This window comes from Prionailurus viverrinus, chromosome B1 (assembly GCF_022837055.1).
Source record: "Prionailurus viverrinus isolate Anna chromosome B1, UM_Priviv_1.0, whole genome shotgun sequence".
Lineage (NCBI taxonomy): Eukaryota > Metazoa > Chordata > Mammalia > Carnivora > Felidae > Prionailurus > Prionailurus viverrinus.
In genome coordinates, this window is record NC_062564.1 from 146419070 (window position 1) to 146434287 (window position 15218).

The window sequence follows — 15218 nt, forward strand, 5'->3', positions numbered from 1 at the left end:
TTCGAGCCCCACGCCGGGCTCTGTGCTGACAGCTCAGAGCCTGGAGCCCGTTTCAGATTCTCCTGTTCATGCTCTGTCTCTGTCTCAAAAATAAATAAACATTGAAAGAAAGAAAGAAAGAAAGAAAGAAAGAAAGAAAGAAAGAAAGAACCAGAGGGAGCGGGGAGAGAATGGGCAAAATGGGTGAAGGGGAATAGGAAGTCCAGGCTTCCAGTTATGGAATGACTAGGCCACGGGGATAAAAAGCACAGTGTGGGGAATGTAGTCGATGGTGTTGTAATGATGTTGTACGGTGTCAGGGGGGTAGCAGCACTTGGGGAGCACACAGCACAAGGGAGAGAGATGGTCAGTCACTCTGCCGAAATGAATGCAACTTTGGCCATCAGCTATATTCAAATAAAAAAAAGTAAAAAAAAAAAAAATTAAAGCTCTGTTTCTTATAAAACAATGATTAGAAGTCTGCCAACGTGTGAATTTTTTATTTTCGTATTCGCAAGGTTGATTCCACCACAAAAATTGTAAGCAGACAGGATGTGAATACAAATATATACGAACATTCCAGGTTAACACATTTAACACCATAGAGAACCTATGTTATTATTAGGATTATTATTGAAAATACTGGAGTGTTTTTAATAGAGAGAATGTTAATGCTGTTCATCATAAATTTTTTTATTCTATAGTATTAAATGTATTCACTTTAAAGTAAGTAACCACAGCTTACAAGACTCACATTCTACAACTTTATTATTTTTTAGGGTTTGAAGGCTGAAATAAACATTAGAAAAACCTTTCAAAATGCTTGGAAGCAAAGTATCCTAAGACGAAGACAATGAAAAACTCTATTAAGTCCCTAAATAAATCAACAAACATTTATTGAGCAAGTGCTCTATTCCGGGCTCTGTGTGATTTCTAATAACAATGGCCATTATGGAATCTATTAATCATCATGAGTATAGCTAGTCTCACACTCAAGTAGAGCAAGAGAGGTTAACACGCATGTGAGTATTTGGAAAGAAAATTTTAAATAAAGGAATGCAAAGCATAGTGCCATATTTAGCCAGGAGTTAGGGAACAAACCATATATTATATTTTGGCAGTAAGTTTGCTTACTGTTATCTTCTCTCTGTCATCTATGAACCAGCCTTCTCAGAATGTCATGCGACTTTTCGAGGCAGAATTGAACACATATCCAAAGTTCAGTACAATATGAGTAGGTATTTTGGATAAATAAGGACTCCAGAAAGTCGAACCTTCAAACTCCTACTCTTCTTGGGAGATAGAAAGATTTGACACAAAGCGAACAGATTAAGCCATTGACCCACTACTTTCCAAAATTTTCTGGACTATTTTCTTGATTTTGGGAGCTTCTGGGTCCAGGCAGACTTTGTTCCCGTTCTTCAGCGTGGCTCTGCAAGAGGGAATGGAATGATCTGTGAGTGCCCTGGCCTGACCCTCAGAAGCCATTCACCGGGCTGGATGGATTAAACTGCGTCGGTGGGGACAGAAGCAGAGAGTTTCCCTAATGCCCAATGAGGCAATGGTACAAAAACAGGGACTTACATCACTTCGACGTTGGCACAGTGGGGTCCTGCCCTGAGCACCTCCAAATTCTGGATGTTACTTGGGTGAATGCCAGAGACGGTTTTCATACACAGGCAGCGAAGTTCAACGAACGGCTCCACGTCTGCACGTTTAGCTAGGGTAGAAAGCGTGACTCTGTTAGTGGTCCCGATTCTTGCGGAGATCTTATCTAGTGGCTTGTTTCCTTAGCCCCTTATTTGTTAACTGTGCCGCTCTCCTAAAGTCGCTGCGTCTATGACCGTCCGATCTTTAGTAGAGTACCCTGGCAGAATGCCTTGGCACACGTGAAGTGCCCACTAAGCCTTCCCTCTCCTCCCGGAGGTACTGGTGTAACGGCCTCTCCAGCCCCAGGAGCGACCGTGCAGACTTTCCCCCAGGCCCTGCTGCAGCCGAAGCAGCCACAGCTGCAGAGAGGCAGGGACTCCACTCTCAGCGCTCCCGCAGTTTCTCTTACTTAACCCAGAGGGAACCAGCGTGCTCAGGAACAGCGACAGCAGTAGCAAGCCCTGTAGGACCGGAAGCCGGCTGGTGCTGGAGCAGGAGGAGGTAGGACGGAGGCCCATGGTGGAGACGTCTAAGCTGGAGTCGGTCCTGGAGGCCTCGGTGCGAGGGCGAATTGCTGCCTCCAAGTCTGCGGTCATGGTGTCTCATGCTCTCCCGATGCCTTTTATACAAGCCCCTCGAGGCCAGCAGGGAGAAAAAAGATAGGGAAGAAGGGATGGTGTGTGGAAATACATGTGGGAGGATGGGCAAGTTGTGCTCAACCCAGATAAACACCAGGCAGGTCGGGGTTCCTGCTCAATTTTATTTGTACTTCCCTTCACACTGTGCTCTCCACACCCCCCTTCCCCCATTCTTAGTACCCATATCCTTGACACGAATATAACCTTCCACGTAGGGAGGTAAGAACTAAACTGAAGTCTTACACAAATTTTCTTTGTGTATCTACATGATAACACCCTGCTTTTCCTATAAGGCAATTTCTAGGCTTAACAGACACTTTATGACTATCTGAGAGCATACATATATGGCCCTTTCCAGTTGCCAAAGAAAGCACATGTTCCTAACTCGGTTGTTGATAAATGTTAGGATTTGTTTGTAGTATGTGCATAAAGTAGGAGCCAATTACCGCCAAAGGCCCACTTTGCATATTAGTTTGTGGGTTGCTTTCTGTTTTCAGAATGTATTATTTTTTTCTAATGTCATCCAGAAACTAGAAGAAAAGCGCCTCCTCCCTCGTGTTGTAAAATAAACTGCTTGTTGAGTCTACTCTAAAAAGCAACACCCAGCATATTTCCTTTTTCTTTTATTTTTAATATTTCAGGGAAGTAGGTAATATAATTCATTGTGAAAGGTTCATACACTGCAGATGTATGTGGAATAAAACATGTAAATTTCTCTTCATCATTATTCTATATCCTCACTCTCCGGTGGAAACCTTAGATAACAGTTTGATATTAGTTTTCTGTTCTGTCTACATTTATATACACACATATGTGTATATAGACAGACACACGTCACTCGTAGAGAAACATATATCGATAGAGGTAGACATAAATTTCTTAATATAAATGGGATCATTAGATGGTTTGCTTTTGCCCTTCAAAAATACGCCTTCAGGGGCGCCTGGGTGGCGCAGTCGGTTAAGCCTCCGACTTCAGCCAGGTCACGATCTTGCGGTCCGTGAGTTCGAGCCCCGCGTCAGGCTCTGGGCTGATGGCTCAGAGGCTGGAGCCTGTTTCCGATTCTGTGTCTCCCTCTCTCTCTGCCCCTCCCCCGTTCATGCTCTGTCTCTCTCTGTCCCAAAAAATAAATAAACGTTGAAAAAAAAATACGCCTTCAGCATCCTTTCATGCTACCCCAAGGTCATCTTTCCCCATCCTTTTTAATGGCTGCGTGACATTGTATGGCATGGGCAATCCTCAACCAACCTCTGTCTTATTGGTGACCTTGAGGGTGTTTCCAGGTTTGCAGTGTTACAAACTGCAACAAAATCTCTGTTCCGCAATTCTCAGAGTGCAATCATGAGTCTTGATCTCAAACCCTAGGTGATATAGAGAAAGCACCTGCACATCACAGGCTGGCTTGTGTGTGTTATTGTCTGGATCTCACTTTCTTCTATGAGACTTGCTTCCTCAAGTGGACCGTACACTTTTGAAGGTAGAGGCATGTCCTAGGTTTCTTTGAATGCTTTAGGGATTTTTTTGGTGTGTAGGATAATACATTACACAGTGGGTCTTAAACAGTGTTGGTGAGTAGATCAATGAGTATCGTATGAAGGAAAGTTTTTAATCAGACACAATCCTCAGACCAAACTCCATCTGGTCCCAAGTACCTATAGTATAAAGAGGTGATTTGGAAGCCTGGGAATAACGGACAAGGTTCTAGCCACAAGCTGTCTTCCTATTACAACTATGTACAAATCTTACACAATATTATTTAAACTTCTCATTATTTGCTTATGTTTTATACCTTTAACATTTTGGAAGAAACTCAAAATATTCAAATGTACAAAATTACATTTTCTATCAAAAGAATGAATACAGTCAATTATTGTTTCCAATTGTTTTTTCTTTCAACTTTAAAGCCAATTCTCCCTCTTGTTTAAGTTAGACAACACCTACTTAAGTTCATCTTCCATTGTTTTGTAAATGTATTTCTCTTTCTCACCCCTTTAGCTTTCCCCATGTATCTTCCAGTCTGGCAGTAGAACATATTAAAATGATTTTCCACCTCTTCCAACTCAGAAATTCATAGTCTAAGAAGCAAAGTCAAGAAAAAGGTTAAGCTGAAAATGACTATCCTTCTTAGAGCTAAGATGTGGAGTGAATAAGAGAGATTCTCAGCAGGAAACAGAGTAAGGAGAGTGAACGCCTTTCTAGTTCTTCTTGAGCGATGACTTTATAGTCTTTCCTCATTATTGTGATTGAAATGTTATTCATTCTCTGGTCAGATATACTTTTATTCAAATGTAAGCTCAAAAGCATTTTCAGAGCAAGATATAAAGTGTCGTGGTTTTTTTTTTTTAAGTATTATAGTGTCTTTTTTTTTCCCCCATCCATCACAGCCCCAACACATATTGTTTGCTATATTTATTAGTTTCACTGGACACTTTTCCCTCTATACACACGCTATCCAAATTTCTTTCCTGGTTCATTTAGTACCAGGAAAGCGGTAGGCATGTTGCAGAGTATCATTAAGCCATTGTCTTAATCAACATATTTGTCACAAAAGATACAACGTCAGCAAAGTTCATGAGGAAGCATTAACAAATTTCTTGAGTCACTAAAATTTCACAAGCCTATTAGTTGGCACTTGAGGTAAATAATGTTTTGCTGGCTTTTGCTGATTCAGTAAATATTAAGTATCTAGTATGTGCCAGATGTTTAAAAGTTCTTCTCATTGGGTGACTTGGTCATTGTGCTATTTCTTTTTTTTAAAAATGAGACCTCAGGGCGCCGGGAGGCAGCTCAGTCGGTGAAGTGTCCAACTTCCTCTCAGGTCATGACCTCGCGGTTTGTGGGTTCAAGCCCCATGTCGGGCTCTGTGCTGACAGCTCTGAGCCTGGAGCCTGCTCGGGATTCTGTCTCCTGCTCTCTCTGCCCCTCCCTCGCTCATGCTCAGTCTCTGTCTCTCTCTTTCAAAAATAAATACACATAATTTTTTTTTTTTTACAGTGAGACCTCAAATACTGGTGCAAAGCAATGGGTCATCAATACCAATGTGCTGTCGTTACCACTATACTGCTAACTGTGCTAACTGTATTACCATCATTTGCACCTGGTAGGTTGTTTTTGTTTTTGTTTTTGTTTCCATGAAGAGAAACACAATACAAACTCTGAAAAACTGGCTTACTAAGTGGATAAAAGATACTTTGAAGTCAGTTATTCAATGAAAAGAAGCTTATACAAAATAGTATGCTTAAACAAATGCAAAGCACCTTAAGTAATCAATTGAAATACTAGAGGATGAAAGATTTCCTCTATGTGCTGAAACCAGATATGTTTTCTGTATGATTCTCAGTTGACAAGAAGAACCCAGACCTTAGCTACTCTGGCACTCGGCACCCAGAGGTGAAGCCTGGGGTGGGGTGGGGTCAGGGAAGGAGTAGGGAGGGCGGAAGAATTGAGGGGGAGTGTCTTCCTGGGTGCTGTTGGACAGAAGCCCCGCAAAGGTTCGAGGAGCTGGGAATTTTCACTTTAATTTAATGCCAATTAATATTAGCCATTGAGCGTCAAATGCATAACGACCCTCTCGTGTAACAAGTCAAGCCCAAATTTAGTGGCTTACGACAATATATTATTTCTGATGGTTCCATATGTTAATGAGTGGTACTTGGACCTCACTTAAGTGGGTGTCATCAGAGCACAACCGGAAACGCTGAGAAGTCCAACATGGCCTCTCCCACATGGAAGGGGCTTGTGCCGGCTGCTGGGGTAACTTCATCCCCCTGCTCCTCCTTCTCTTTCAAGTAGCATTATTGTACTTCTCAGGAGAACAGGAAGAATGGAAAGAAGGAAGGAAGGGAGAAAACGATGGAAGGAAGGAGGGAGGAGAAAGGAGAGCTGGGAAGGGAAAAGAAGGAAGGAAGAAAAGTAAAAAGAAAAGGTAAGACAAAGGCCCTCCACTCTCCCCCCTTCCTTCCCCTACTGTCTTCTCCTCCTTGCCCCCTCTGTTCCCCCCGATCTTTTCCATCTCCTCTCATCCCCTCCCGGCCTCTCCCCTTCTCTGACCTTTCCTCCCCCACCCTTCCCTCTTCTCTTCTCCTTTTTTCTCCCCTCCCCTGTCCCTGAAACCCGGATGCACCGCCCACACCCCTTCCCTTTCAGGATCCTCTGGATGGTGCACCACAGCTGTCTCCAGTTGCTGGAAATGATGGCTGCAGTCAGCTCACAACTGAGACCTTCTCTGGGCACAGCCCAGGGCCCCAGGGAAATGTCTCACCCAAAGTTGTCCCCACTCCCCAGAGGTAGCCCACATCTAATGACCCGTCAGTGGGAGAGTTTGGAGGTCTGCTCCCTTGCCACAATTCAGAGTAACTCTGGAAGGCTAGCCCAGCCCCAAAGCTTCTCATAGGATCGCCTGGTCTTCTACTGTGACAGCATTTCTCCTTCTCTCCAGTTCTTTACTTCCTGACAGATGTTAATCTTTAGAGCACTCCTCAGTAAACTTCCTGCACGCAAATGTCCTCTCAGGGTTTGATTCTGGGGAATCCCACCCGAGAGACCCTTTCTCTCTTTTTTTTAAAAAAATCCAGTCCCTTATCATTCAGCTTTCGAGTAAAGCTTTGTCAGAGAGAATTCAGTATATTGGCCACCATAAGACCTTAACTTAGGCTGAAAGCTTCTCATTTTTGTAATCTCCGTATCTCAAGAATCCTGTACTGGGGTCTATTCTGTAACAAGATTATCAACAAATGGGTATTGATGGATGAATATTTATAAGAAGAAAAATATACCGTATGTGTTGGTAATACTAACACATGAATGACAGAAAAAAAAGACAGAGAATATGAATACATTGTTCCCAGAAGCTTCTTAAAAATGACTTGTGGAAACAAATCCTGCGCTAAAACTTAAGGAGCCATGCATAGATAGAAAGAATACAGATACATTTGAACAAAATGATGGCACTTAAACTACAGAGCTTACTGTAAAGTTTTCTGACTTTAGATTAGGGAATAGGAACTAATATTTGTCAAGTACCTACTCTGTTCCGGGATCAGCCCTTAGTGCCTGTGAGACAGATATTATTACTGTACTGATTTTACAGATGAGAAACCCGAGGGATGGAGATGTTAAATAAATTGCCAAGGTCAAATAGCTGGAAGTACTCAAAACCAGAGTTGAAACATAATTACCCTGACTTTGTATCGTACCACAAACTGTAAAGAATTACAATTACTGACCTCTCCAGCTGGAAACCAGCTAGCGATTTTTCTCTTTGTTCAGCCTAGAGGTGGGTCAGAAACAATCATCCCACATTTATGTGGCAGTGGAATCACATCTTTTAAGAATGTGGTTTTTGGGGCGCCTGGGTGGCTCAGTCGGTTAAGCGTCCAACTTCGGCTCAGGTCATGGTCCATGAGTTCAAGCCCCGCGTTGGGCTCTGTGCTGACACCTCAGAGCCTAGAGCCCGTTTCAGATTCTGTGTCTCCCTCTCTCTCTTCCCCTCCCCTGTTCATGCTCTGTCTCTCTCTGTCTCAAAAATAAATAAATGTTTTAAAAAAATTAAGAAAAAAAGAATGTGGTTTTTACAGAGGAGGTAGGGGTTCTTGCAATTTCCCAATATTTACGAAATAGGACTCTAGACTTCATAGAAAGAAACTTTTGCATGTAAACTCTAAGTCTCCCTATGTCATTATTTCACTGTACATATTTGAAGTATGAACAATCCTTTTCGGGAATATAATATTAATTTTGCTGACTGAAAGCAAACCAGGACGGTCAGCCAAAATGACAATCATGTGCATTCTCTCTGTCTTCCGTGATTCAGTCAGGGAGGCAAATCAAAATCCCCAGGTACTCATTCTGTCTGGTAAATTTCTCAATTTGTAACATCCAGGAAAGACTTTTGAAGTTAAATACAATATGAGAGCTACCCGCAGTGATTTTCCTTATGCAAGAATTACAAGTATGATAGAAAAACAAAGCCACTAGTCAGATACCTTCAAGAACTGAAGGATTATGTGAATGTGTCACACCCAGAGGCAAGCACGAAAATGTGGTAAAAGGAAGGGCATTAATTAAACATTGGAAATTGTCTGGAGGGGGGCAGTAACAGATATTTTAGCTGGCCTCTTGTTCAAGTCCTAGTGCTTTCACAACTGAGAGCGAGTTTCAGATGGACAGTAGAGTGAATGTGGCATCTAGGAGTTTGTGTGAGGAAAATGTATCTCTAGAAGACTTACACTGGGTTAATTTCCCCCAGATATATTAGTCGTTGAATTTGCTAGTGGTAAGATAAACGGTAATGCTATTATTAGTGAGTAGTAACTGCCAATGAGGGTCTTGTATAGGTTATACTTCCGTAATATCATCTCTTTTCTTCATAGAACAACCAATTATAGCATGAGCATGACAAACAGAATTGCAAGAATACTACAAATGAGGTCTTACTCTATGGTCTATAAAGAAACCAAACTTATAAGTCTTGTTTCTGGGTAAAACAAAGATCTTGAATGATGGCAAAGCAAAAAGTAATCAGTAATGTTTATTTCTTCCAGAACATACATTTCACCTCTTGAAAGGACATTTAATATGCTTTCATTTATTATTGTCAGGCACTGACTCCATGAGTATTTTGGGGCTGGTATGACAAATAAGAGATTATTTAAAACACGGAAATTTATAGTTCACACATCTATGGTAATTTGATTTGCTTTCTCAATGTTTCCCTAATGTTAGTATATGATTCGTAGGTTCAAAGGGAAAAAAGCACTATTTGGGAGAGTAAAAAGATCATGAAAGTTTAAAAATTTCTTGAGGTATTTTGTTTTTTTTTTCAATATTGCTAAAAAATTGGTCAGTAAATCATCTCTTTAAAATTTTCCATACCTTTGTATCTTCCTGTCTTTCTCCCTCTTCTGTGTTACGTAGAGCTATATTAATACATAATAATGATGTATTACTATAATTACTGTAATAATACATTAATAATATGTTAATAACATATACTAATCTAATAGGTGTTTTATGTATAAGGAGAGAGATGAAAAGATGTAGAATAGTTTAGCTTAGATATAGATGTGTTAATAATAGCATGTACTAATAAATACATATGCACCAATGTAAGCATATATATTGATCCAGTTGGTGTATGTGTATATGCATATCAATTGGATTAGTCTCCTTCCTTTCATTTTCTTGCTTTTCCTAAGGATGAGTTATTTACATGAAATTGCTATTTTGATACTGAGAGACAGTGAGACTCCTTCAGTCCGGACCAGTCTTCTGCTCAAGCACCTACTATGGGCTAGGCAATGTCCTAAAAACAGAAACGAATGTGACAAAGGTAATCTGGCCCTCATGGAGCTCACAGTGAAGCTGGAATAGACCCTAAATAAATGACCAGAGGGATATAGTCTCTATGGATTCTACAGTCATGTCAGTGACAAAATGTTATGAAGGAAAAAAAACAAAGTGCTATGAGAGGATGTAAAAGAGGGCTTCATCTGGGGAGGGCAAGGATCAGTGAGGTCCTCAGTGACAGGTCAACTGACTTCAAAGGGAGAATGGAGTTGGCCACGTGAAAGTGAGGAGTAGATGTTACAGGTTGAGGGGACTACCTACCCCAGGGCTCTTGTTAGATTACTTGTAGACAAGCTGAAGAAAAGAGAGTAAAGGAATTACCATTTATGCAACATCACATTGACCAGGTTACTGATGTTAGGACACTGTCTAATAACCTGAGGTTCAGGATGATTTATTAATTCCTTAAGTCAATCTGTGGCAGGTATATTGGGGATGCAGAGATGCATATGGTTGACGATTGAGGAGAGAACTCTTACGTATAAAGAATAAAGAAACTCACAAACAAACAAAAAACCCCACGATACAATATTTGCTATTCAAAAACACTGAAATATTTAGAAGATCCTTAGGAGAATATCAAAATGGAAACCACAAATTCTTCTGGGAGTGCCAAGGAAGACTTCTTGAGGGAAGCATTGTTTGAGCTGAGTTCTAAAGGATGAATAAGCTTCCTCCTATAGGCAGAAAGTGGTGAGGCCCTTCCAGGTAGAGGCCCTACCAAATGCAAAGGTGTGGACCCAGGAAAGAACACTCCCAATTAGGGAACTAATAAGCTCTTGATTGCAAGGGTGCAAAGGACCCGGGAAGTTAAAGTAGTCATCAGGAGTCAGTCAGATGAGACAGAACTGAATATGCCATGTTTCACAATTTTTATTTCCCATCTAGGAAATAGGGAACCAGTTAAGGATTTAAGGTAAGGAAGCCTTACCTTAAATTTGTGTTTTCTAAACAGCCCAAAGGCTGTTGGTGCTCTGAAGGAGTAACTGGAAGGGGACTGATCTTGGAGAAAGGTTGAACTTATACAGTGGGCCCCGGGGGGAAATGAGGGTCCTCTCTGCTAGCCAGAGAGTAGCATAGTTACTTCTCAGATAATGCAGAATTAAAGATAAGCAAAGTTTTTGCAACAGTATCAGAAGGAAGAAACAACATAAGTAAATTTTGTATATCTTTTATTTTTTCCAAAGAACAGAAGAAGTACCATAAACCAATAAGACATATGATGAAAAGTAATTTTAACATCGCAGGTGTGATGATGCATAGGTAATTCTTTATAGCAAAACGGTCAAAACCTCAGCCTGCGTATATTTCTTGAAAACCAAATGTGAATCTATATTTAAATGGCGCAAATACATTTTCAAAACTGCCAGAGTACAGGTCATGGTTACGTTTGCCTTTGTTGCTAAAAAATGCAAACAATGCATTTCTATAAAAACTGGAAGTAGGGAATTTACCTATTTCCTAGCTTCTTCATTTATCCAAAACATCTTTAGTGACTAGAATAATAGTACTCCTAGCAAAATGGTTAATATACACCATAAAATCAAAGTTTAACCAGTAAGTCATGACATTATGCCATACTAAGAAGACATCATATGTCTAAAGTTATAGGAAAAGAATATATTAGTCCTTATAGAACTTAAACATTTAAAAATTCTAAATAAGGAAATATATTTTATACAGATAACTGCACGATACGCTCAGCTTTCTAAGGCAATACAACTCAGCATTCCAGGTCTAAGAGCAAGGAGTTCTCCTGACATATTCCCCAAGAAACAATACTAAAATATTTCCTATTTCATGAGGAGTAAAGATAGCAATATATCTTCACATACAGCATTCTAATGAAATACCATTCACACATGAAATCCCCAGCCTCTTCAGTAACAGTATCAGGAATATATTCTAAAATGACAAAAGTCACCTTGAACGATTAACAACCAGTGATTTTTGACTCACAGTTCAGTCAATTGCCAAAGGTTTCAATAGCACAGCAGGCAAAATAACAGCAAATAAATAGCAGGGAATACTATGTGAAGTACTTCAGGACCGGGGCGTTAAGCTGGAAGGACAAAAGTAAATCTTCGCTCAGCCCTTCTCTCACAAGTAGGGAGTTCATGAAGAAGCCTAACTCACTGGAGAAAACCAGCCCTTGCTTTTGTCTTCACTGGGTCCTGAGACACGCAGAAAACGGCTCGGCCAAGGAACTGGGCAATTTTTTCCAACGCATGGTCCTTTCTCTTAATCAGCCTTTTTCCCACTGTTGAGAAAAGAATTATATCAGTTGAACCGAATTTCCACACTCTTTCTACTCCAACCTGTTTTCAAAACACAGAGCTTAAGCCCGATGAAAAGCCAAGGGTGGACTCAAGGACTATACTCACAACAAAATACATTTCAGCCATGATCTCTATGGAACCCTCTATGACAATTAGATTGGTGATAAAAAAAAGTTTCCCCAGGACTTTGTTGAACAGTCCCCCTCCCCCGCCCCCTCTTCAAGGATCTTTTATCCCAAGCGTGGTCTCCAACGGGTAGGTAAAGCTAGCCGTTGCAGAGAAGAAGGACCTTGAGAAGTCTACGCTCTCAAAAGAGATTACAAAGCACAAAGATCAAATGGACAGTGTACCTGTCTAAGATTTTCTGGATGGCTTTCTTCATCACAGGGGTTTCTGGGTCCAGACAGACTTCCTTCTTGTTCTTCAGGGTGGCTCTGCAGACACACACACACACACACACACACACAAAAGGATGAGCCCTCGAGCCACGGGAGCTGAAGACTCGGGCTGAGGGACTTCTCTCCTGTCAAGCTCACAGTGGACACCGCGGCGCACGAGGACTTACATGACTTCCACCTTGGGACACTGTGGCCCGGCCCCGATCACCTGCATCTTAGCGATCATTTTGGGATGAATCCCCGGTGTGGTGGTTAAACACACGCAACGCAGCTCCCTCACTATGACCGCGACGGGACCGGCTGGGGCACAGAGACAGAGGGAGAGAGACACCGTTATAGGGCAGGTGGGAGGAGAGCTCTCCCCGCGCCCGCCGGCCGGGGGCACCTCCCCGCTCCCGGGGCGGCCGCGGAGGCTGGGCGCGCCGCCCTGCCCGGGTGCGTGCCGCGTGCCGTGCGCTCTCACCGCTGGCGAGGGGCCCCGGCGGCGTCAGCAGCAGCAGCAGCAGGAGCAGCGCGCACAGCGAGCCCGAAAGGCGCGGGGCGCGGGCGGCGCGGCTCGGCGGGAGGCTCATGGCAGCCACGAGTGCGGCGAGGGGTGCGGGTTCCAGAGGCGGGAGAGGAGCCCGGATTTGAAGCTCCCTCGCACTGTGGCTTCCCCAAGTTCTCCGCATCCCTTTTATCGGCACGGGCCCCTTCCCCCCCTCCGCAGGAAGCTCAAGCCTTGGGATGCTTGGGAAACTCCCTGGAGGAGGGGAGCGGGGAGGGGGCTGGGTGGAGGGGGGCTGAGCAGAAGGAGTTGAGGAGGAGGGGGGCTGGGAGGAGCTCCCTGCACCGGTGGCGCGGCGGGTGGACTTGGTAGCCGCGCCCCGTGGAGGATGGAGCTGCTGCTCCCGCCGGCGGTGGGGAGCGATCCTGCAGGGATTTCATCCCGTAGGCCAGCCAGGGCTAGCGCAGGCCAGCTTCTCCTGGGGACAGAGCCCTTTGCGGGTTGTCCCTGGTTTCCGGCTGAAGAGGAAGACCGGAACCAAACTGGCAGGTTTGACTTCAGACAAATTTCTGAACGTTCTTGCTTATTTATCATCATCACCACCATCACCACCACCATTCAGGAAATGTCAGCGGTGGTGGAAACTGCGCTGAACTGAAAGGCACTCCTCTCCTGCTTTCAGGCGGGTCATTCTAGGTTCTTCGAATCAACTTACGATCGTTTGGACTTCGGCTAGCTTCAGAGGTCAAGATACTTCGATGGAGGTGTCTTTACTCCAGCTTGGCGTCAGTGGCAGGAAGGGACTCCCAAAGCAATTCTAACTGGAAATGCCACCCTTGTAGTTTGCAGCAAGCATATGCGCGTCCGGGTGGTCTTTAAAAATCTTCAAAAATCACTCAGCAAACTGGCCTGGAAGATAGTGACTTGCTTACCACTGTTCAGTACGCTAGTGAAGCCGAGGAGGTACGGTCTTTGGGGATGTGATGGGGTTGGGTGAGCGCAGACTTAAGCGGTGACAGAGAGCTGAGTCTCGTCCAGCTCCAGACTCTAGCCAGGTGTGTAACTGACCCAATTTGGCCAAGCTGTGGCAGGCTGCCAGGTCTGAGGGATTCTTCTGGGAGTTTGGTCTGGGCATTTGAATCAATTTGTTAGCAAGACAGCACCCACTCTGGCCTCACTCAACTTCACAGAAGGGAAGGGGGATCAAAGACATTGGCTTCTGGAATGATTTAGCTTCATGGTTAGTGGCTGCTTTAATGCACAGGCTGCTTTAATCAAGTGAGCTCGGAGCTGCCCCCTGAAGTTAAGGGGTGAAGTGCCTTCCTCATCTTCTCTCATAACTGTGGAAACAGTTAGAACACCCAAGTATTAATGGCCAGGCCTTTCACACGTCTACCTCCGTGCAAGGCATGAGTATGATATTGGAATGACACCTAGATTTTCTTTCATGGCAATCTAACTAGATCCTCTTCTGGATTGTTCTCGGTACCCTTGTCCTCACGGTAGTCCAGCAAAGGCAATGGGTAAACATGATGGCAGTTGGAAGCTACTACTTTCCTTGTCCCTCAAGACCCTGGGGAGTTGCATTGACTCCTCCATATACCTTCCTGGGCAGAACATCACCACCATTGGCGGGCAAGGGGGAAGTCTCATACACCTTTAGAACTTTTGGTCTGGAAGGAAACTTAAAAAATTCTCTAGTGGAGGGAGGCTGGGAGGCTTGGCCTCACTTTGTGGGGAAGCTAGATGGGAAGTTCGCTATCCTGCACAGCTTCCTGATGCCATCAGCATCAGACCTGACTCAGCTGATACAACCCTTCATCCTTCTAGGGAGTGGTAATCTGGGAAAACAGCCTGCAGATTTTTTATATTGACTTTTTAGAGATTAGACTGCATATAAAGACCAGAGGTAAACCTCACTGATACGGAGAAAATAAAACTTCAAAAATGTGACTACAAATCGTGGGCAATTAAATTCAACTTGACTGAAGCGGGGAAACCACAATATGATAAGACTCTGGGGGAAAAAACCCACCATAATGGCATAGGTTATTGAGGGGTGTGTGTGTGTGTGTGTGTGTGTGTGTGTATTTAGCTTAGTTCCAAATGATCTATTTTAAATATAAATGAACATATGAGTTATTTGGCATGAAATGGTGAGTTCGGAGAACAGTCATGAGACGTGATTTCCAGTTCCTCCTGATACTCTTATAGCTTTTCTTGCTTCACTTGGTTTGTACTCTGAATCAACTTGCCGTGGATTATTTGTGAAATATAAGGCAATTTTTTTTTTTTTTTTTTTTGCAGCTGGCAAGCAGATAATAGAAAGTCCCCACTAGAAGTGGGTTGTTGGGTTGCCCAGCCTAACCAGGAAACAGTGTGCAACTTAACCTGGGTTCTCGCTGAAATCATGCTGGCCCTTTGCCCATGTGTAACTCTT

The 15218-nt window shown here is 43.3% G+C and overlaps 2 protein-coding genes across 2 annotated transcripts; both read right to left on the reverse strand.

Moving 5' to 3' along the window:
- Nucleotides 1–463: 463 nt before the first annotated feature.
- Nucleotides 464–2269, reverse strand: LOC125163893 (platelet basic protein-like). The gene is made up of 3 exons (XM_047856170.1): nucleotides 2039–2269; nucleotides 1564–1699; nucleotides 464–1411 (listed from the first exon to the last, which is right to left on the reverse strand). Exons 1-3 carry the CDS (start codon nucleotides 2223–2225, stop codon nucleotides 1309–1311), a joined length of 426 nt encoding a protein of 141 aa, XP_047712126.1. The 5' UTR covers nucleotides 2226–2269; the 3' UTR covers nucleotides 464–1308.
- An 8500-nt stretch (nucleotides 2270–10769) lies between these two features.
- On the reverse strand, nucleotides 10770–12934 carry LOC125163920 (alveolar macrophage chemotactic factor-like). The gene is made up of 4 exons (XM_047856231.1): nucleotides 12755–12934; nucleotides 12459–12591; nucleotides 12244–12327; nucleotides 10770–11874 (listed from the first exon to the last, which is right to left on the reverse strand). Exons 1-4 carry the CDS (start codon nucleotides 12861–12863, stop codon nucleotides 11856–11858), a joined length of 345 nt encoding a protein of 114 aa, XP_047712187.1. The 5' UTR covers nucleotides 12864–12934; the 3' UTR covers nucleotides 10770–11855.
- Nucleotides 12935–15218: the final 2284 nt, after the last annotated feature.

Coding starts and splice junctions, on each gene's coding strand:
- LOC125163920 (XM_047856231.1), bottom strand. CDS start 12,863: ATGAGCCTCCCGCCGAGCCGCGCCGCCCGCGCCCCGCGCCTTTCGGGC. Junction 12,592..12,754: donor GCCGGGGCCCCTCGCCAGCG/GTGAGAGCGCAC, acceptor TCTGTGCCCCAG/CCGGTCCCGTCGCGGTCATA. Junction 12,328..12,458: donor TGTCCCAAGGTGGAAGTCAT/GTAAGTCCTCGT, acceptor GTGTGTCTGCAG/AGCCACCCTGAAGAACAAGA.
- LOC125163893 (XM_047856170.1), bottom strand. CDS start 2,225: ATGACCGCAGACTTGGAGGCAGCAATTCGCCCTCGCACCGAGGCCTCC. Junction 1,700..2,038: donor GCTGGTTCCCTCTGGGTTAA/GTAAGAGAAACT, acceptor TTTCTACCCTAG/CTAAACGTGCAGACGTGGAG. Junction 1,412..1,563: donor TGTGCCAACGTCGAAGTGAT/GTAAGTCCCTGT, acceptor TCCCTCTTGCAG/AGCCACGCTGAAGAACGGGA.